The sequence below is a fragment of the Hyaena hyaena genome, unplaced genomic scaffold (genome assembly GCF_003009895.1).
Source record: "Hyaena hyaena isolate Hyena2069 unplaced genomic scaffold, ASM300989v1 scaffold_156, whole genome shotgun sequence".
NCBI lineage: Eukaryota > Metazoa > Chordata > Mammalia > Carnivora > Hyaenidae > Hyaena > Hyaena hyaena.
The window spans coordinates 2,156,272-2,178,326 of NW_024080788.1; the positions used below are offsets into that span (position 1 = coordinate 2,156,272).

Sequence of the window (22,055 nt, forward strand, 5' to 3'; positions counted from 1 at the left end):
ATTGCAAAAGCACACCCCACATTCCACTCACTCTATGAATTGCTAAAATCATAATGATCAAAGATTAAACTATCAGATCTGTGTAATATTCACATTTAAGAACTAAAACTGAACACACATTATTACTGTATTATTTTAGAAACACACAAATACTTTCAACAGCCCATAGAGGAGGCAATCAAAGTAACAATATTTCAATCTAGTTTACCTTCCTAGAATGTCAACTTTTTTCCTTTTATTTTAGTCAGCCCTGTTAAGCACACCACCTGGAATACAATAGGTGTTCAAGAAACAAAAACACTCATCAATTTCACATTGGATTTATACACAGATAAATGTTCTTCTGGTCAACCTGGAGTTAAGGAAATGACAGAAAATGTGTAAACATGGACCATTTTATCCTGCATAAGGAAATTAATAACTAACCAGCTAAAAAATTCTAACTTCAGAGAGACCCTTCCTAAGAAGCTGCCAGTAAACATTCTAAAACCTTTTATAATTCCAAATATTTGTAGGGATTACATATGGGGAAGGGTGCATCTTAACAGCTCAGAAATCTTCTTCCAGGCTTTATTTACACTAGTAATGAGGGCCTTGATAGGATTTTTTTCTAAAAAACAAATCTAAAGAACTATGATGTGAAATCTAGCTACGTACAAGAAAGAATAGCATAAGTGAGCCTTGCCTTCAGCTGCTGGAAGTTCGAGACATTTACAACTAAAAGCCAGGGCTCAAAAAGACTATGAATTTTATTTATTAATATTTCTATTTCATCTACTTCTAAGATCAACCAGAAGGAATTATTAAGTAATATTAGAAACATAGTCTCTTACTGAAGGTTTAAATTCACATACATTTGTTCAAATTCATACACATACATCGATATTGTTAACTAGGACACAGAATATAGTAATCTGTTTGCCAAGTTGTACTTTTGAGTAAGTGCAAAACTACAATGATACCTGATTAAAGGCAGAGACCTCAATGGCATTTTAGTGATTAATATTTCATATTTTGATGACTTGTAGAAGTGGGCAGACAGAACAGTCATGAAAAATTAATTCTCACTGCAACTAAATGGCATTTCTTTAGATCATTTAATTCAGAAAACTACTTTTTCTTAGCAGTGCAAAACCCGAACTCCTAGCACTGGTTACTTTATTAACTTAGAATTATCAACAATTTAGGCAATTATTATGTTGTTTAAATGAGTCATTTTAACTAAAAAGAGGAGGTAAGAATTAGAAAAGCAACATTTATTAAGTGTCATTTAAGGTGATAGGATAACAATTCTATCATGACAGAGGTAATACCTGGTGTTATTTCCTTTTGATAGGTAAGAAAACAAAAGCTCAGAAAGGAACCTGCCTTAAAATTTAGTTAATAAGAAATAAGTAGGGATTTGTAACTATGCCTGTTAGATCTCAAAACTATGTTTTTAAGTTTATACTAGTTCACCAAGCAATTATTCCAGAATGCCTTCCCAAGTGAAGCAAAGTGCTCTTCTTTGGAATAAAAATGTCCTTATTCATCATGCTGGGAAACATTTTACTAAACCTTTCTGAGCATTTTACCGTTTCTCAGATCGTCTCTGCTGCATCTCTGATACTCTAGCAGATTAAGTAAATATTAATGAGACTTGTTTCACATTTGAAGCCTAACTAGAAACAACTAATATTTCTTACAGTATGTGTAAAAAATTTCTGATTTAAAAATATAGGGAAAAAAACCTAGATTTTTATTCAGAGCTGATATACTAATGTAGCAGTTTCCAGTTTAGATTGTAAACCCCAGTAATAAAACACTCAGAATTTGTATCTTATTAAAAGATCTATTTCCAAGATAAAACTAAAGTGTGCTTCTTTAGCAGATTAATTGCTGTGAGATCATCACTTTAGTTACATAAAAGCTAAATGGAAGTTTTAATGTTTCTTTTCCAGCTGTACCACAGTGTAACTTATTTCCACCAGTAAAGCAACTCCAATTTCAAAAGTAGTTATTATCCACACCCTTTCTTTTAGTTGTACCATAAATTGCTGTTAGGAAAAAAATTGCAAATTGAAACATAAATTCATACTACACATTAAGATTTTAGATAATCTCAAATCTATTACTTAGCTACCACTTATAATCTTAATATTTGGCAAAACTTACTATGTAGCAGTATGTTTTCACTTACAGAATCGTGATACATGGAGTAGAAATAAACTTTGTACATGAACTGCTAAAATAAAGTAGATCAAGAGATCAAACTGTCAAACTTGGCACATTCACTGCATTTAAAAACCAAGAGAGTATTATTATTGTAAACTTTAGAAATGTTTATTTTACAACAAAACTAAACTGAATAGTTTAGCTCAACAACCTACAGAAAACAGGTAGCTACATGCTTATAGGTACACATGTGCATGAATATCCTTACCATGATTCTAAGACCTTAAATCCCCAGAACAGAGGATGTTACATTTTGATTTGAAAAAATATTTAAATTAAAATGTACAATATAAATAAATATCATTTTCAGAACAAAAAATAATAAAGATTAATGAGAGCAGTGTATACCAAATGAAACTCTTTTTACTTCTGAGTCAAATTCTACAACATGGAAAAAGCCAGAGGCCTACATTTATCATTTTGCAGCAGCTCTTTAAGTGCTTATGAAATTTAGCAAAGCTGCAGATTCTGTCAATAAATAAATAAAACTAACATTTGTTAATAGGCTACGAAGTCCATGAGAAATGACAATACAAGCTAAGTACATTTGGAAAGTTGACTAATGGTTTTTGGCATCATCATGAAAACTCTGTGACTGAATGACACATCATTTCCAGCGTCACCAATAAGGCCTCAGTGTGCACTCCAGGACATACTTTTACATTCTCAGGCAGTTCCTTAAGAATATTTGGGAGCGTCTGCAATGCCTTTATATTTCTAGCATAAAGATCCAATAACCAGTCAGTATGAGCACTGGTGGTTTCCTTATAATTCTTACAAGCCACAAGCAGCTCATTTAGATGAGTTAACCCTTTGAAGGCTAAGAGGAACTCTGAAGATAAATCAAAAATTGAACAAAAATTTAGCAACATCCTACTAAGTAAAAATGAACCAAATTCAAGTTGCTGGTGGTAAAAATGTTTCTCTGCTTGTGCATGAAAGTTCTCCACTGTATCTTCTATTTTTGTAATAGCGAATAGTTCCTCCTTGATTTGAGATGATAGCACATAATCCAAGGGCAATTCTCCCTTAGAGTTCCTCTGCTGTAAAAGCACCGGGCCTAGGAAAAAGAAAACATACAATGTTAAAACATTTTTATTTTGGCAGCTTAACAGGTGTTTTCCCTATTTTTCCAAAGCATCCAGGTCCTTGTTTACAATCCAAATTTGTCCTAATTCATGTTGACAAAATTTAATGGCTATACATACTGAATGCCTAATAAAGTTACATTAAAAAACTCAGAATTCCAGTTAACGCCTAATTAGGTTTGCCTAAAAATAGATGCCTTAGCTCTATAAATAACTACAAATGTAAAAGAAGCATGTAAAACTTTGTAAGTTGTCATCTTGACATAAAAATTTCAGTGTTCCTAGAAGATATTAATAAAATACATCCATCTTTAATTTTGTGTAAGAGTCTTAAAGGTATCATAATTTCATCAAGAAAAAAAAAGTACTGTCTCCTTCCATGGCTAATAGGTGACTTCAGGAAAGACTACAAAACCTTGCATAGCCACAGATCACACTTTTCACTTAGCCTTGCTTATGCTCAATTTTTAGTACAGAAAAAACTAAATGTTAACTGCTCTGGATCAAAGTCAGGTTTCATCTTTTCGTCCTAGTGAAACCTATCTATGTCTATCTACTTAGCAAGCACTCAAGAGTTTATCTCCTAGGTAGTAAAGGATAATATGGGAAGAACAAAAGAAAAATGACTCCCTATTTGGACACATAGCACTGAGTACTCTTTACCCCCTCTGTCAAGTTCTATAGTTATTTATGCACTCTGCCATAAAAATCTTTTAAGGGACAGAAAGGTTTTAGTACTAGAAGACATGATCAGAAGATCCTACACACAACAGAAGACCATATTGCCAGAGAACAGATTATAGCTGCAAAAATTCCTAATGATGTATCTGATGAAACACATGTATTTAATATAAAAGATCAGCCACGGGTAATATGTGATTGATTTTGTGGAAGAAAGAGAATTCTAAATCAAACTCAGGTAGGTCTCTTGTCATTATGTTTTATTTCAAAAAACTGTGCCAAATGATTCCCTCTTAAAAAAACATACAAGAAAATTATAGACACAAGATGCCAAAAGTAAACAAAGGCTTTAGAGACATAAATAAACTCTCAAAATTACTGCTCTCAACACTGAATCACTCATATAAAGAGATAATGTAGTTTAGTTACTATAATGATGGTGTTAAACCATCTGACAGATCCAAACTCAGAATATGACGAAGGGAAAGGTAAGTGAAAGTGCGACTGTCAAAGGGCTATGGTAAATTCACCTACAAGTAGATTTCCTCTCTTATGACAATAAACTCATACATTTACTATTCTTCACCAAGAGACCTGGAAAAATTCACTTCAGTGAGTATAATCCAATTGTCTCCTAAAGAGTTGGACTTAATACAATAATGGCTCTTACATCGCTTAGAGTATTTGAAGCAAGGCCAAATACTGCTTTCAAATGTCACATACATGATTGAATAGAAAAATAAAGCACTTAGGAGACAGAACATTATGGTTTAGTAAACATATAATACTAAAAGAAGTGGAAGAACTGAAAAACATATTGATTATGAAATGGTGTCACTAAAACAGACACACTAAGGCCTTTAGGGGGCAGGAGAAGACTATAAATAACCAAACTGCTTAAGCTACCAAGCTGTATACAACCATTCACTTATGGATATATGGGGGGGGGGGGGGGAAGACATCTAAAGAAAATGTTTTATTTTCATGCAAAATGAAACAGCTTTAATTATAAAAGAAAATAATTTTAAATTTCAAGTTAGCACAAATAAAAATAACAGGAAATTTAACACAAATTTTTATTTCTGCCTTACAAGCTAATCATCACGCTTCCTTTGTTTCTCTTATAAAACATAAATCAGTTTTCTGTAAAATTTAACCTAAAGTTTATATTATTCAGTTCAGATATAAGAAGAATGTCACTTAAGAGAGGGTTGCAGGTACTCTTCGAAATACAGATATCAAAAATCAGAAAAAGCAGCAGATGAATATTAAGCTCAAGTTATCTCCATCACAAAACCCTGCACAACAGTTACATCATTTGAAAAAAATCTTCCTACTGTAACTTAATTGACTGCAAAATGTGAATGAAGAAAAGATATTCTAGGATATCTTTTTTTATAGTCTGCAAAGAAATGACTCATTAAAAAAAAGGCTTAAAAAAAGATTAGTCCAGTTAGCAGTTATATACAAGAAATGAAACACGAGTGAAAAATCCAAGTAATCACAATGGAACATTTACATTCTTTTATTAATAAGCTTTCAGAAATGGCTGGTTCACAAAGACATTGCACACTTTATGTAAAAGAATATTTAAAATCAACACATTCAATTCAAAAGACACCCTCATATACAAACCTAAATAGGTTTTATAATTAATAAAATAAATTAATAAAATAAATATTTACATATTATGAAAATGCATCCCTATTAAAGAAAAGGTGCTTACGTTCTAGGAGATTTTTTATTTTTTTCACTAATGTGAATTAAAGGCATCTTTCCTTACAGATCTTAAGCATAAAATGCTATCTTTGAGGGATTCATCAAAAAGTGGATAATTTATCAAAACCCATTTAGCATAAATGCACTCACCCCCATGCTGTAGTAGCAGCTTGCCAATTTCTACATGTCCGTTTGACAGTGCATCATGCAAAGGAGTCACCCCGTCCACTTGAGTGAGCAGATCTACCTCTGGACAACGTTGCAAAATTTCCTGGACACACACTGTGTTGCCATAGTTACAGGCTTCATGCAAAGGCGTCCAGCCAGCATTGTCTAAATTAGAAATCAAGGCAAGTTTTAAAACAACAAAAGTAGGACTTTTGGTAGTGAAGTATTGATATTCTGCTTCCCTTATCAGGGTGACTTTCTAGATGCTTCATATAGAAATAGCATGTTTTGATAAAAATGTCTAACATGTAGTCATATTTCTAACTGTAAGAAAATAAAATAGTTTTAAAATATGAATTTTGAGATCTTATCAAAATATGGACAAAAAATGTTTCTGCACTATTAATCACTGATTTCCTGGTTTTGTAACTGGTAATATTTTAAAGATATGTTAGGTAAATATATTTAGATTTTTCTTAATGTTGACATAAAAGTATTTAATATCACAAATATTAAGACATTGGATCAGACCACAAAAATGGAGAACTTACCTTTAACATTGATGTCTATTCCTGGCAAAGAGAGAAGTAGAATCAATTTCTCCACTTGGTTATTTATGCAAGCTCTATGGAGGGCTGTTTCTCCTGCCATAAAAAATTAATAGATTATTCCAGAGAAGACAAGATATAAACTAAAGAAAATAATCAAAGGGCATGAACTAGGAGATCTGGCCACATGCCAGAAAATTATTTAAGTTTTCCTTCTGACTGGTTTAAACATTTCTCGCATTAAAAAAAAAAGAGGGGGGAGGGATACCCACCAATCCATAGAGCTTCTGTTCTATCAGCAATTCAGCAATGAAATTCTACTGCAAAAGGTTTAATACAGGCATTGTCTCCCCCTAGTTCAAGGTTTAAAGCTTCAATCCCGCTATAAAAGCTACAAATGATCAGAGAACACCAAAAATACAGGGTTTTGAAGCAATAAAAGTTTAGAGTGCAATTGCCCTCTCTTAAATTTATTCATGAACCTACGTTAAATGTATGGCTCTTTTTTATACAGCATTTATAGCTTAATTCAAATGAATGTTTCTGGCTAAGCACGAGTGCCTCTACACACTCAAGTATAATTCAGAACTTCAAATCCATTAACAGATGGTTTGCTGCTTCTCAATAGGCTGTCTGGCTTGGCTACAGCAGCACAGAGAAGGAGAAATGGGGGAATCTTAATATAAACACACACGCACACACACACACACACACACACACGAAAAAAAAATCCTAGTACCATTTAAAGCTGAAACAGAGTGACAAATGAAATGGTAAAGTTTTTTCTAGGAGGGATGCAATTAATGCCTACTGGCTAAAAGTGTCCATATCCATCTCTGTTGTAACCAAGAATAGTAAGACCTAAGTGATAATGTGATATAATGGGAATTAAAAAAACTTATAATAAGCAACTGTGTAGAAAACAAATGAAATACTGAATCAAACTCTTTCTTGCTATAAAATATTAAATAGTGTATGTTTAGTATTTAATTTTATAAATTAACTCTGTAACTTCTACCAAAACATCTCTTTTACATGCACTGAAAAGCTTTTGAAGTTTTTTTCCCCCACTATTTCTCAGTTCTCTTCCTCCCTCCCAGTTCCCTCTGCTGTTCAGCTTAAAGTCATTCATATTCATTTTACTTTCTGACACAATAAACAAAGAGAAAGGACACTGTTTGCGTAGTTAATATTGGAGTTCTCCTTTAATACATTTTTCACATTTTGAGCTAAATTGGCAGCTATTTTAAATACATGAAATGCAATTACGAACTTTTATTCACGTTGAGAGATTAAAAGAGCTTCACTGTTACTGTGCACACTGGTGTCCTAATGATAATTTTTGTATTAAAAGCACAATACAGCTTCTTATCAAGAGACTCTGCAATTTCCTTTGGCCAGGTATAGACTCTTGGAAGAGCCTTATATTTGTGAGTTAAGAGGTCACTAAGTAAAAGAGGTGCCCAAGTGAATTATTATAGCACTATTCTTGTAACTCCATCCTTTAGGTACTTAGGTTCCAGTATAGTTAGAACCAAAAGCCAAACACATTTCATAGTCTGGGCTCAATGCCTGGGAGAAAAGAGTCCATATGCTTAACACAGCTATGTAACATAGACTACTCCCCATTCTTTGTTCACAAAATGTCTAGGACTGAGAGAGATGAAGACTGAATTATACTTTCAAATCAAAAGACTCTAATCCCAAGCTGCACAGGTTGAGGTGGAATAGAAAAGTAAGGCGGGCAAATCTGGAATGAGCTCAATAAGAGCTAATATCTGGAAAGGCAGAGGGGGAAAGGGAGGAATATTCTATTATATTGAGTCTTAAACAATCACTTTCTTTGAATAAATGAGAGTTGAAAAAAAATATGCTAAGAAGGTATTTTCTGGGCCTAGTCAAGTTCAAGTATTCATCAGGGCCAGTGTGTGAAACTTGCAAATACTGACTACAACCATGAGAAGTTCCTAGCATAAATTAGATACTTGGAATACCTTTTAGATTAGTTTTGTGAAAATTCATCTTTGTAACTAAAGAGGGGCAATTCTCCTTGGAAGATGATAATTCTCCTTCTGACTTCTTTTTCAATCTTTTTAACGATGAAGAACATTTAGCAAGGTTCAGCTCTCTGAAAATAAAGTAAGAAAAGAAAATGAAAGCTTGTTTTACACCAAGGCATGGCAGTGTACATTACATACTGAGTACTTTCAAAAATCCAGCCTCCTGTTCATTTAACTCCTCCTTATTCATTCTTTACTGCTTGTTTTTTTATATTTATTTCAATTGTACAGAAATAAGTTTTCATGCATTAATTTTTATTTTAATAACTGGTACCCCCAACTGCCCACTGAAAAGTTAATGGTTATGTACTGTCACATAGAAGAAGAGACCAAGTAAACTACATTTGGCAGAGAGAGAAGAAGGCAAATGCTAAGATTCAAATGCAGGCTCCTGCTCCCCACTCTTATTTTCATATTCTGATCCTACTCTTCCTAAAAACATTTTAAAGTTTTCTGAATTTTATACAGTAAACTTTTAGAAGAGGTTTCTCATTTGGCAATGCCATTGCTAACAATTCAGAGTATCTTACATGACTATGGATTCTGAAATCCAATCTTTATCATATTATATACAAGTAGTAATTTAAATCACAGGCAAAAATGGTGTAAAAGAATTTGAAAAACAGGTTTTTTTCCTTTCAGGAAGCACATGTACCCTGAAGAAGAGAAAGCAATAATGTTGACTATATGTATTTATTTATACATCTCAAATTGAGTTTTGTGTTACTCAGTATAATTCAGACAACATCACGGTAAGGATAAAATTTAAGAAATGTGTCCAAAAAAGGCTGTACTTGGGGGAAAAAAAAAAAAGTTGATATATGAGCATCACTTACGGTAACTCTGGCAGCCCTTCCACTTGTTTCTGCTTCGCACCATTCAGCATTAACAAGGCTCTCTGAGATTCAAGGCAAGGCCGCTGTCCTATTTTCTTTGGTATCTGCGTCTTTCCAGCCCCATGCACACCAGTCTTCCCCAAAGCTGGCAAATAGGAATATACCTGTTGCAAAATAATATTATAATGCTTTCTCAACTACCAAGACCTGGAAAGCAGTAAAAAGAAATTATCTGATTCAGCTCACCATTAGATTATTTATGCTTTCTTGGTTGCTATCCTTTCTCATTTGAACATGCTACGATATTAAGAAAGCTGCTACTTCCATGTCATTAATATGACATAGGTAAAAAGAAAAATACCTTCTTGAAAATAACTTTTTTCAAATTCACTTTAGATGCTCATTAGCAAACTTCACCTGATTAGCCTAATAATCAACTTGTTATAGTTCATTTGCATGCTTTAAATATTTACGGTTTATGAACAACCAGTATTTTGTCATTTCCATTTTGGTAATGCCTTCCTTAGACATGAAACAAGTCTGGAATAAGTGGAGTAAGAAGAACAAAAGTCGTTAAAGACAAAGATTGCAGCAAAACAGTATGTGCCCAATAAACAAGCATGTTTCTCATTTGCTGAAGAAACTGCTGAAGACAGTAGGTCTTAAAGACAAGATAAAACTGGAAAACCTGGAATCAAATGCAGCTTATGTATGTGTATATATAAGATAAAGAGGAATAACTTGTGGCATCATTTACAAATTTTGCTTTTTAAATACCATTAAATATTACATAAAATTGTTTTGGATCTACATCTTTCCAAAATTATCTTATGTGCTATGGCAAGGAAACAAAGATTTTTGTATTATTTTTCTGTTATCAATCCTTAATTACTCTCAGGAAGTAATTAAAATTTCTATTCACAAATGACTTCATTTCCTAGGTAGAAAAACACCCACTCTTACATAGATTTGAAAGGTTATATAGATTTATATAAATTTGAAACATTTACGGTTAATAAGCTCTAATTATTAGAAATAACAAAAAACATTTTAAAGTTGAATTTAAAAACTCATTTTTTGGCAACTACAAGAGCTAGAACACAGTGGTGCTTACCATTTTCTGGAGAGACAATGGCTCAGAAGAAATGCTGATGGAACTCTGTGAATACAACTTTTTAAAGACTGCCTCTGCCACAAACATTTGAAGCCAGGAGGAGGAAAAGGAACAAATGAAAATCTCTAGTTCCTCTGAAGAAAAGTCTGTACAAAGCAAGAGAAATAAATATAGTTATTGCTACACCCTATAAAACTTCTTTCTACAGAGTATTTTCTGCGTGGGTGTTATTCATTGAAATGACGACTCCTACACGAGATTCATCCACTTAATTTTAAACCACAAAAACAAACAAAAAAAAAGATGACACTCCCAAGACGACACTTGCCTTTCAAAAAATTAGAAATTTTATTTTTTTTATGGTGCATATTCTCACATTTCGAACAACCATTACTTATTATTTTAAATAAAAGTTTTGAAATTAGATATATACACACATGAATAGAGAGATGAGACATGAATAGATAGGTATAGGATTTTATCACTCTATTTTCCAACTAATGTGAAGATCTCTTCCCACAACAGAGTTGTGTCTTTGGCGAACCAGTGTTTGGTTTAATGGACACATATGTTATTTAATTTGAGATGACAGGAAGAAAGAAATTAGATTCCCAGTACAATATTCATGACTCCTATCACTGCAGAGGAGAAATAAATGTAAAGAAAAGGAAAATGTAAGACAAGCGAATGTATAAGGATATCCTTAGAAGTCTGTACCTACTATATAGGAAGTAGGAGGGAGGGCTATAATTTTAAATGACAAAACAACAACAACAACAACAAATACCAAGAGCCTCAAATCTTTTCTTCCAAAACCCTCAAGCTCTCCAATAACGGAAATGCATAAATATACACAAAAACCGAAAGGACTATTTGCCACATAAAATAAATTACTGGATGTTATGAATTATCCAATGATACTTTCTGTATAAGTAAAAGGATGGAAGATACAATGGAATATAAAGAACAAGATGAATCAACAAGATATTAAAAGAACCAAAATAAAACAGGACAAAAAAAAGTTGTGATATTATACAATATGGCAGATTCATTAATGTAGGGGAGAAAAATTTTTTTCTTTACCCTTCTAGGTTCTTTTGGCTGGTCTATTAATTTAATTGACATAAGACAGATTAACATAGGTCAAACAAATTTAATTACTTTCATATGGAAGCTTCATATACATGAGAGGTTCAAAGACAGGTAACTGAAGTTTACATGCCATCCTGGTTAAGGAGAATGGTGGTAGGGGTCTGTGGCTTCAAAGGTAAAGAAGGCAATTCACAGGAAGGTGAGAAAAGCAGGTGTTTGGTAAACAAATATTTGACATGCCATACACAGACAATGGGACAGAGAGAGGAATCTGAACAATTAGGCTCTGCCAAACTTGCCCTAGCTTACAACGCCTAGCTTATACTCTTTATAGTTATCTCTGGTGATATTTCTCTTCCAGGACCAAACCCTCTATCCATTTTGAGAGAGAGCACACGTGTCGGGGCAGAAAGAGAGGGGAAGAGAGAGAACCCCAAACAGGCTCCGTATTGTCAATGTGAAGTCTTATGCAGGGCTTGAACCTATGAACCATGGGATCATGACCTGAGCTGAAATCAAGAGCCAGATGCTTAACCAACTGAATCACCGGGGTGCCCCTCTTCCTGAGTCTTTTGATTCTTCATTGTTTAGCTCAAAATAATTCACCTGCCAAAGTGGCACATTCTGGGATATTTTGCTCCCCTTCAATCCTGCCTTTGAAACTTCCCAAGAAGTTTCTCATTCTAGAAGCTGAGTCAATAGATTGCTCCATGTCAGTGAACCAGTCTCTTAGCCCTGAGAACTGGTCAGTTCAATTACAAGAGTTGTGTCTCATTTCAGGAGGTAGTAATGCAGGTGGGCTCCCAAAGTTAGGTCTACATTGTACAATCCAAAATTTACTAATATTATTTCTATGGAAGCAAAAGTTAATGGATGGGGCAGTCTATAATCTAAATTTCTACGTTCTGTAGGCAGCCAGTCAAGATTTCTTGACATTTGGCTCCAAACATTGTCAGAAGGAATGAGGGCAGGCAGTGGCAACTGATAGATTTTCTTGGTTTGCAGTGTGAAGGTCTCTGGTGAGTTTTCTGAGTGGCCACACGGCATTAGGCATGAAGACGGTCCATGCATGAGCTGCTGTGGTAATTTCTCTCAAGTGTATGTCAAGTTGTCCAGCTTTTTCTTGCACAGCTTCAGGAAAAGTATAATTTCAGTTCTCAACAATTCCAAGTCAACAAGGTGGTAAAAAACAGAAATGTCAGTTTGAAGAGTTATAGCCAAATATTAGAAGGAAGAAGAAGAAATCAGCATCTAGTCCAGTTCACAGGTAGAAAACAAGACCTCAAAGACAATTAACAGAAATCAGATTTGATACCTATAAAAGTGTATTACTGAAACAATTTTTCTTTCTACAGTCACCCCCATTTTCCTAAATATGAGCACAATGAGACAAATTCATTTGCAAATTAAGTCTAGTCTCAGGAAACGTGGCTGATTATTTACATAAGTGCTGTGAGAATAGTTATTGATCATACAGACTCTTAAATTTGCTTTGCTGGAACTTTTCATAAGCAATCTCAGATTCACCTTTTATTTTTTTTAATTTTTTAAAAGTTTTTTCTTTTTTTTTTGTAATCTCTACACCCAATATGGGGGTTGAACTAATGACCCCAAGATCAAGAGTTCATGCCCATCTGACTGAGCCAGTCACACACCCTTCTGATTGAACTTTCAAAAGACCCTTGAGACTAGGAAGCCAAGCAAAGTTCCTGCCATCAGACTTTGCCTGCTATACCTATAGACATGGTAAATTCCTTTTTTCTTTAGGTCTCCAAAATATCTGGAGGTTTCGGAGACTGCCAGGAAGTGACCTTGTTTACTTGCTAAGGCTGCTGGGAACACTGAAAGCAAGGTGCCAGGCTCTTTTTCCATGAAGTCAGCTTTAGTTCCTTAAAGCTGTCTGGTCATAATGTGATTCTATGCATATTCTAAAATATGACATTCCAGCCAAAACTTTGGAAACACAACCAATGTTTCCAATTGTGTCTTGTTACAAGGAGAACTGATTCTTGTTGAACTTATGCAAAAACTGTAGTGAAAATAAAAATACTAAGAAGTTTGAGTTCCAGAGAGATCAGGTAGGGAGACAAAGCTAAGGTTTTGTCTTTGTTTACAAAGGTATACTTCACCCATTTGTTGTAGTTTCCTTAAAAGTGGAAAAACATAACATTAAAAACCAGTAACGTTTCAAATAGAAAGTTATAAAAATTATAGTCATCCTCATTAGTCCATTCAGTCCCATACAATTCTTATTGAATGTGACCTTATGTTTGCAGTTTTAGGAAATGATGTTTCTCCATCAGAATTTTGCAAATCCTTACCCAGTTAAATGGTATGAGCTTAAAATTATGAGAAACAATTTGCATTTGTCAGAGTCCTTTCTATAAATCTCACTGAGGATAAAACATATTAACAAAGGCAACAGAGTAGAACAGTAACTCTATAAACAACAAACTTAAAAATGATCCTGGTTAAGGGTCTGGTAAGAGTTCATTACAATGAAATTAACAAGAAAATTTGGTTATCTCTGTGGCACACAACTTAAGATAATAACTAGAATTACAAGTGACATTATACTAGTACATATTACATTTCTGGGAATTTTACATTATTTTTGGAACACCTACATACAACTATAAAAGAACAGCATAAAGAAGGCTTAAGTATTACTTCTTTTAAAAAAAAATTTTTTTTTTAATGTTTTATTTATATCTTGGAGAGAGAGAGAGAGACCGCGTGAGCAGGGGAGGGTCAGAGAGAGAGGGAGTCACAGACTGAAACAGGCTTCAGGCTCTGAACTGGCAGTCAGCACAGAGCCCGACGTGGGGCTCGAACCCACGAACCGTGAGATCATGACCTAAGCGAAAGTCGGACGCTTAACCGACTAAGCCACCCAGGCGCCCCTTAAGTATTACTTCTTATTTGACTGTTTCCCATATGACTTATCAAATAAACCTAATTTGTTTAGAATTTGCTCATTTGACAAGGAGAAAGAACACATCTTTTGCAATATTCCAGAAATCCTCTGCAAAATCCCAAATTTACTTCAAAGTCAAAAAAGACTTTAGAATTCGACGTTGCGAAGTTTGTCAAGAATATAAAAGCTTTTAGGGGAGTCTGGGTGGCTCCTTCAGCTGAGCTTCCGACTTTGGCTCAGGTCATGATCGTGTGGTCTGTGAGTTCAAACCCACATTGGGCTCTGTACTGACAGCTTAGAGCATGGAGCCTCCTTCAGATTCTGTGTTTCTCTCTCCTCTCTGCCCCTACCCTGCTTGTGCTCTGTGTCTGTCTCTCTCAAAAATAAACATTAAAAAAAGAAAAAAATTTAGAACATTTGGTCAAACAGGATTATAAGGCACTATAAGGCACTATGAAATGAGTTATCCTAAGTGACAAAGACTTTACATTCAAATATAGATATTTAAGTAGCCATTAAAAAAAAAACAACTTAAACAATCACCTTAGCAACAGTGAACATTTAGTTTCTTAAGTAATCAAAAACTTAAGACAACTGAGGAAATTATTTTGATAATACATAAAATCACTGTTTACTAGGCAGATTATTTAAAAGGTGAATAAAAACCTTACACATTATCAAAAGCAAACCGATGTTCCAAGAAAACTTTATCCTTTTAGCAGATCAAAGAATATTTTTAGTTGTACTTAAATGTACATACACTATTGATCTCAAAGGTTACTTTTAAAAATGCTTATAATACATTCATTTAACTTTAGTCAACTTGACCTCAAAGGTAAAATTCTCTCTTCTTCCCATTCTGAAACAATTAGGAAAAAAATTACTTGTTTCCTTCTTACCAAAAACACATCTCCATACCTCATACCTTCTCTTACTCAGAAACTTGATTTACTGTTCCTTGCATACAGTAACTTCCCCTATTATTTCCAGTAGTCTTAATTACATGCATTAAATAAGACTCTTAACCCTTAGAAATTTTAATTTCTAGTAAAAATTAAGTAGACACTTGTGTTATGGCCAGGGAATTCTTAACACATCCAGTAATTTTTAGAAATATATTATTCCTCACAATATATTTGCCAAAGTGACAAAAGACCAGTTTACTAACAGAAAAAATATCTTTAGTTCCTCTGTGAAACCAAAAGTAGATAAACCAGTAATTAATGTTTCAGTATTTCATCATATTTAGAAATTATCTAGTATTTTCATCTTATTTAAAAATGAATTTCTACCTGGGTACTAGGGTGGCGCAGTCAGTTAAGTGTCCGACTCTTGTTTTCAGCTCAAGATTTTGCGGTTTGTGGGTTCGAGCACCACACTGGCCTGTTCACTGACAGTGGAGAGTCTGCTTGAGATTCTCTTCTCTCCCTTCTCTCTCTCGTCCCTACCCGACTTGTACCCACTCTCTCTCTCTCAACTAAATGAACTTTAAAAACTTAAAAAAAAGAAATGAATTTCTATCATGTAACTTGACTTTGCAAACAAAACTAAGGATTTAAGAAGTTACCAAAGAGATTTGGAAAGCTTTTGAGTACACATACCATAAAACCTAATTATTATGGAAAAAATTAACCTAAAAATTCTCATCTCACTTACATTTCCTCACTTGCTCCCAACAACTATATTCAGGTTACCCATGAATACAACATGAGACATTAGACAAAAACAGCCATCCCACCATATTTATCTTGTTGACAATTTTTTTAACAGAGTAAAAAAGTGCAAGTTGCATTATATCCAATGTTGATAATTTTAAGGACATGTCTATTGTAATTAAAACAGTGAACTTAAACTTTTAATACTAAGCGCTTTTACAGCTTATGTGGACCTAAAAGGCATTTGTTAGTCTTATGTATTTCTGAGAATTTTAAGATTACTTTATCCATATAAGCACTTGCTTTTACACCAATTAAGTAGAATTCTTTTAAAAGCTAATATTAGCAACATTATCCAGAGATAGAATAATACATCTAATACATCTGCCACACACACACACACACCTGCAAACAGCCTTTAAAGTTGTTTTAAAATTTTAGCCATGAGATGGGTATGATAATGCAAAACTTACTGGTTTTTAAAAAAGTAGTTGGATCCAAATTTTGTTTTGACAGTTGAAGTAAGTTAAATCACCTGCTCAGATGGCTAAAGCTTTTCAGTATTTATGGAGCTGAAACTTAAGACTTTTTATTCGCTTTATTTCCACATCGCTCTTTTTTTCCTCCTTGATAAAAAAACTTCTCCCTAAAGTTTGCATTTCCAAGAATGGCTCTTAGGTCTTAGAGGATCTGGGGGTAGAAAATTCACATCACAAAAGCACAAAGTATCCAAGTTTTCTCCAAGATGCAGCTTTGGGGGCATATATGCTTATTATCAGAGATGTGGAGTGATTACTACTTAAATTTTTCCTTCTTTTTCTTAAGAGACAGACAATTCTATTTTCAATGTCCCAATCTTTTATAATATCTACACGATCTCGAAGGGAGATTTGGGGGATGGTACTTGTTTCTAGGGCTTCATTTTTGGTTTTGCAAAGATCTGTAAGATAAAGACTTATATTATGGAAAGAATTTCCGACTAAGGCAGAAACCAAAAGATTCCTCTATCTACAACTTCAAGGTTTAGCACAATATACCTTTGTAAAGTTTCTATTAAGCATTTTAAAGCACAAAGGCGTTCTTTCACACTGCACAATTCAACCTGGACCAATTCACCTTAGGGGAAAAAGAGTCTACTAGTGCTTCCATCAGATCCTGAACATCAGCCTTCAGGCCTTCAGTGATGGTTTGTTGGAGGATCTAAGAGATACTTTGGTCACTGGTTTCCTATGGGAGGCAGATTTTTCCTCAGAGAGCCATCTGGCTTGTCAGTTAACTACAGCAAAACTAAGGGTGGGGAGAACGCCCATTTGCAGCTAATCAAGGTCTCTGTTAGTGGTGTTATGAATGGCCATTAATCTTTCTGCTCTCAAATTTGGTAATCTTCTGAAAGTACAGGTAATGTCAAAGATCTGCTCCTGTTCATGGGTCATGAATTCTTTGCAGCAGAGGTTCCAGGATACATCTTCTAGGGACATTGCACAGCAAGGCCCAAAGCTGGCAGGGCCTGATTACAGAGCCCAGGGAAGTAGGACGAACTGTAAGAAATAGTAAAGCAAGGCCTACTGCCCTTCACAGGTGCTTCTGTTTAAAACTTACTTCCCAGCCTTCAGCATTTACACTAGAAACCTGTATGCATCTGCAGTACAAACTGGAAAGCTCTAGGTAAATCTTTAGAAAAAGTAAAATTAATACAGGTAGCTAGGTGTATAACGAATTTTCTAGGGAAGGCAGGGGGATTTGGGGAGTTAGAGAATTTGCTGAGATGAGACTAGAATTTAAGATGGAGAATTTACACTGGGTGTGTACTATAATTTTTGTTCTAATTTCTGTTATTTAACCTTATTAAGGGACTCCCTAAGGCTACCCATTATATTCCTTTGGGTCTGTTTCTTTTTTTTAACTTTTTTTTTCCGTTTTATTTGACAGAGACAGTGCGGGTGGGGGAGGGGCAGAGAGAGGTAGAGAGAGGATCCCAAGCAGGCTCCGCACTGCCAGCTCAGAGCTCGATGCAGAGCTCAAACTCTGAGGTCATGACCTGAGTCAAAGCCATGAGTCCGATGCTTAACCGACTGAGTTACCCACGTGTCCCCTTTGGATCCTCTTTTTAAATCTAGTCATTCCATAGGCACCAACAAGACAACTGTTTAAGATGACATCCTTTTAGAATTTTTCCTCTTAGATATAACCAATTACATATTTTTGTATTACAAAGGATCTGTTGTCTGACCATTGACAAGAGGGATCATGTTTTAATCTTAATAGCAACTCGTAAGCAATAGCAACCAATAAGCCTTTTTGTGGAAAATCCCAGAGGCAACTTTCCATACTTTGAATCAATCTTTACCATGGACACAAGAGACATTTCTCAAGCAGGTGCACAAGAGGCAGCCCCTATTAACCAAGAAGTTCACTCTAAGAGTCTACAGAAGTTGTCACAGTAAAAATGGTATAATGATAACAGAGTCTCCAGTTTCCCAGGAGAACCTGAGACACCTCCAGTCATAAACGTGCTAATCTGTGACACCAGACAGGCACTTCTGGAATGGGACTTTTCTAGCACTAACAAAATATAGGTTGGGATGGCTAAAGCCCCTCATGGACTGGGTGGAACCTCTCACAACAAACCCTCCTCAGAGCCTGCACAGAGAGTGCTGCTTATGACTTCATGTCATAAGGAACCTGAGTCTATTCAACTGGCCACCAAGATGCATGCTGGTATGTGCACCTTCCAGCAGAGAGGATAGAAAATATTCTCACTGGTCACAAATCCAAGTTCTTAAGACACAGAATGAGAGAAACAGAAAACCTCTTCCAGTTTTTCTTGCATGTACACTAACGGAGCCTTGGGTCTCTCAGAGCCAGAGAGGGACATGCTACTCAGTTGGAACTTCCGAGTTATTTTACAGAGAACCTCATTGCACAGAAATTATCTTGAGACTGGTGGGTGACCTAATGTGAATCTAACCTGTTGTAGGACCAACTTATCCGAACATGGGAGTCACTGAGTTAGGTAGTGAGCACTCTAATAGCTTCTCAGTGCTTGATCTGTGCCCACCAATCTTGCAGCTTTGGCTTCCAAAAGCCTTTACCTTATGTGCATGTTAACCCACAACAAAGCTGGTCTGAACAAATGCCAATTTGATGAGAACCAGAGAACCATGAACTCACTTGTCTGTGAGGCCAGTGGCTCAAAAAACAGGTTTATAGGCTTGGGCTTACGTTACACCCTATGGTTTTCCTCCTTATGACAAATAATACAACAAAAAGATAAACAGCGACCATCTTTGAGAGGAAAATGACCAATAAAAAACAAGAGAACTCAAGGTGCCTGCTGGTCAACAGGAAGAGCATCCAACTCTTGATCTTGAGGTCATGACCCAAGACCTATGTTGGACATAGAGATTACTTAAATAAAAAAAAAAAAAATTAAAACAAAACCAAGAGTACTAATTACACACCTTTCCCAGAGTCACTATATCCAAGGAACTAATTTCACAAATATTTCCTCCTGCTAATCTAAATTTATAAAAGGAAAAAGAGGACTGTCACTATTCTTGCTTCCACTGGACTCTGGAGGCAGAGATCTGGGAAACTGACATGTTAAGAATTCCTACCTTCTGTTTGCTTTCTGAAAATGGTCTCAGGAGCTCTCAGCTGCAGCAGCCACAGAATAACCACCATCCAGACACTAAAATCACCCTCTCTGTAGTCAGCTGTAGGGAAGGAAAAGTTTTTCCTCGACACTTCGAAATTCCTTTGGTTGGTCTATTAATTAAATAGATATAAGACTAACAGGAGAAAAACACATTTAATTCCTTTCATGCAGGAGCCACACACAGACAGGAGTATTCCAAGACATTTGGCAATTGAGGTTACCCTGAACTTAGGAGGCAAAGAATACATTTCACAGGAAGATGGGAAAAGCAAATGTTTGTTAACAAAATGTCTGTCATGCTATGCAGAGACAATGGGACACATACAGGAATCTGAACAAACAGACCCTGCCAAGCTAGCCCTAGCTCACCACACCTAGCCCATACTCTTTGTATAGAAGGCCTAGTTAAGGCGGAGATAAAAAGCTCTTCCTAAAGTCTGTTGGTTCTTAACTGTCTTTAGCTCAAAATAAGCCACATGCCAAGGTGGCACATTCTGGGGTGGCATATTCTGTTCTCCTTTACTATAAGCCCTGGAAAAAATTAGAACTAGAAAAAGTCAATAAAATTAGCAAAATAAACATAACAGGTTAAAATGCAATTTAAAAACTGAACAGGATGATAAACTAAATATCAATATTGAGTATAAAGCTTGACCTCTATATGCAAGGGTGAGTTCCTTTGGGCTGAAAAGACTCCAGACACCCAAGAGAAGTCCTATCCTGCTCAAATGCCTTAACAAAAGGCTAAGGGCTGGCATTCCTGCAGTCCTTAATTGTCTGAATTTCAACTGCAGGAGGGGTGCATAATGGAGTGAAGAGGACGGACAATGAACTAAGTGGGTGGGGAATTTTCCTCCAGGGAACATTTGGCAATGCTTGGTTGTCATAACTAGTGTGGGAGGTGGTAATGGCATTCAGTGGCCAAAGGACACGGCTACTACTGAAAGCCCTACAATTCAGTTCATAGTAGTCTTCCACAACAAAGAATGATCCAGCCCCAAATATAAACAGTGTCCAGGCTAAGCTAGAAACTCTGCCTTGCCTAAAGACCTAAACTTCTTGCCTTGAGACACACATATGGGCAAATGGCTCCAGTTACATGTGAAGTAGATCCACCTAGCCCACACATACAGGAGACTGCTCCATTCAAATAAACCTTTCCAAAATGGCCTCCATTGAGTTACACTGATTAGAACTACAAATGAGAAAGGAGTGGTTTACAACCTTTTGTTACAACTGACTACTTACAACCTACTACAATGTATTACTGAAACTGTGTAAGCAGGAAGAATGATCATCAAAGGATTTTAATCAACTTGACATACTACATTTTATAAATTTAAGGTATACAGTCTGTTACTTTGATACTTTTATACACTGTAATACGATAGCCACCGAAGTAGCATTTATTATATAACATCATTACAGTGCAGTATTATCTGTATTCACTATATTGTATATTAGATAGATGTCTATGGCTTATTTACGACTCGCTTCAAGTTTGTATCCTTAAATACAATCAATCTTAACCCCCTACTCCCCATCCTATAGTAACCACCACTGTGATGTGGAGAACAAAAACAAAAGAAATGTAGAAGAAAAGAACCCAATGACAAGCACTTAAGACAGGCAGAGCTACGTTCCTCCAGGAATTCAAATACTTCAATGTTAATACTTTGCTAGATGCAAAAAGTAACCTTAGCTTCACATTATGACATTAGCCCAACCTCCAGGATCCTGTAAGTCTTAACATACGAGAATCCCTTTGAAAACTTCCTTTATCTCTACTCCCTGCCAACAACCGCTCTCTCCCCGCGAGTCCTAAAATATGTTACCAATTATCCTATGTTTGGACATACGGCCCCCTGATATACATCTGGAGGGTCTCATAACTAAGGTTTACTAGAGATTAGTAAATGACTTTATTCTTAAACAGCAGCCAGCCCCTCAAGGTCCTGAAAACCTTGCTTCCAAATTCCTTAAGAGACTTACACTATCTCTAACCCCCTCCCAACTTACAAGTTTACCATCAGTCACTCCTCAAAATCCCGGTACAGCTCTTCCTGCCGATGGGTCCTGTTGCTGTGCTTTAATAAAACCACCTTTTATGCACCAACGATGTCCCAAGAGCTCTTTCTTGACTGTTTGCTCCTGGAACCCAATGTTACATCACATCAATTTTACTGGGTTTGCTTTTTGTGTTTTATAGGTCTGACTTTTTAAGTTTCCACGTGTAAGTGACTTCATACAGTACTTGTCTTTTTCATTTACTGTAATGTGCTCAAGGTCCATCCGTGGTGTTGTG

General features: G+C 35.5%; 1 protein-coding gene across 2 annotated transcripts in view; it reads right to left on the reverse strand.

Moving 5' to 3' along the window:
* Window positions 1-2,328: 2,328 nt before the first annotated feature.
* Window positions 2,329-22,055, reverse strand: part of SLF1 (SMC5-SMC6 complex localization factor 1) — an 82,411-nt gene continuing 62,684 nt past the window's right edge. For both annotated transcript variants that reach the window (XM_039239404.1, XM_039239403.1), the window contains 6 exons: window positions 10,429-10,574; window positions 9,315-9,478; window positions 8,413-8,546; window positions 6,422-6,514; window positions 5,853-6,035; window positions 2,329-3,274 (listed from right to left, as the gene is read on the reverse strand). In XM_039239404.1, coding sequence (XP_039095335.1) covers window positions 2,793-3,274; window positions 5,853-6,035; window positions 6,422-6,514; window positions 8,413-8,546; window positions 9,315-9,478; window positions 10,429-10,574 — 1,202 coding nt within the window. In that variant the 3' untranslated portion in view covers window positions 2,329-2,792. The remainder of the gene's footprint in view (window positions 3,275-5,852; window positions 6,036-6,421; window positions 6,515-8,412; window positions 8,547-9,314; window positions 9,479-10,428; window positions 10,575-22,055) is intronic.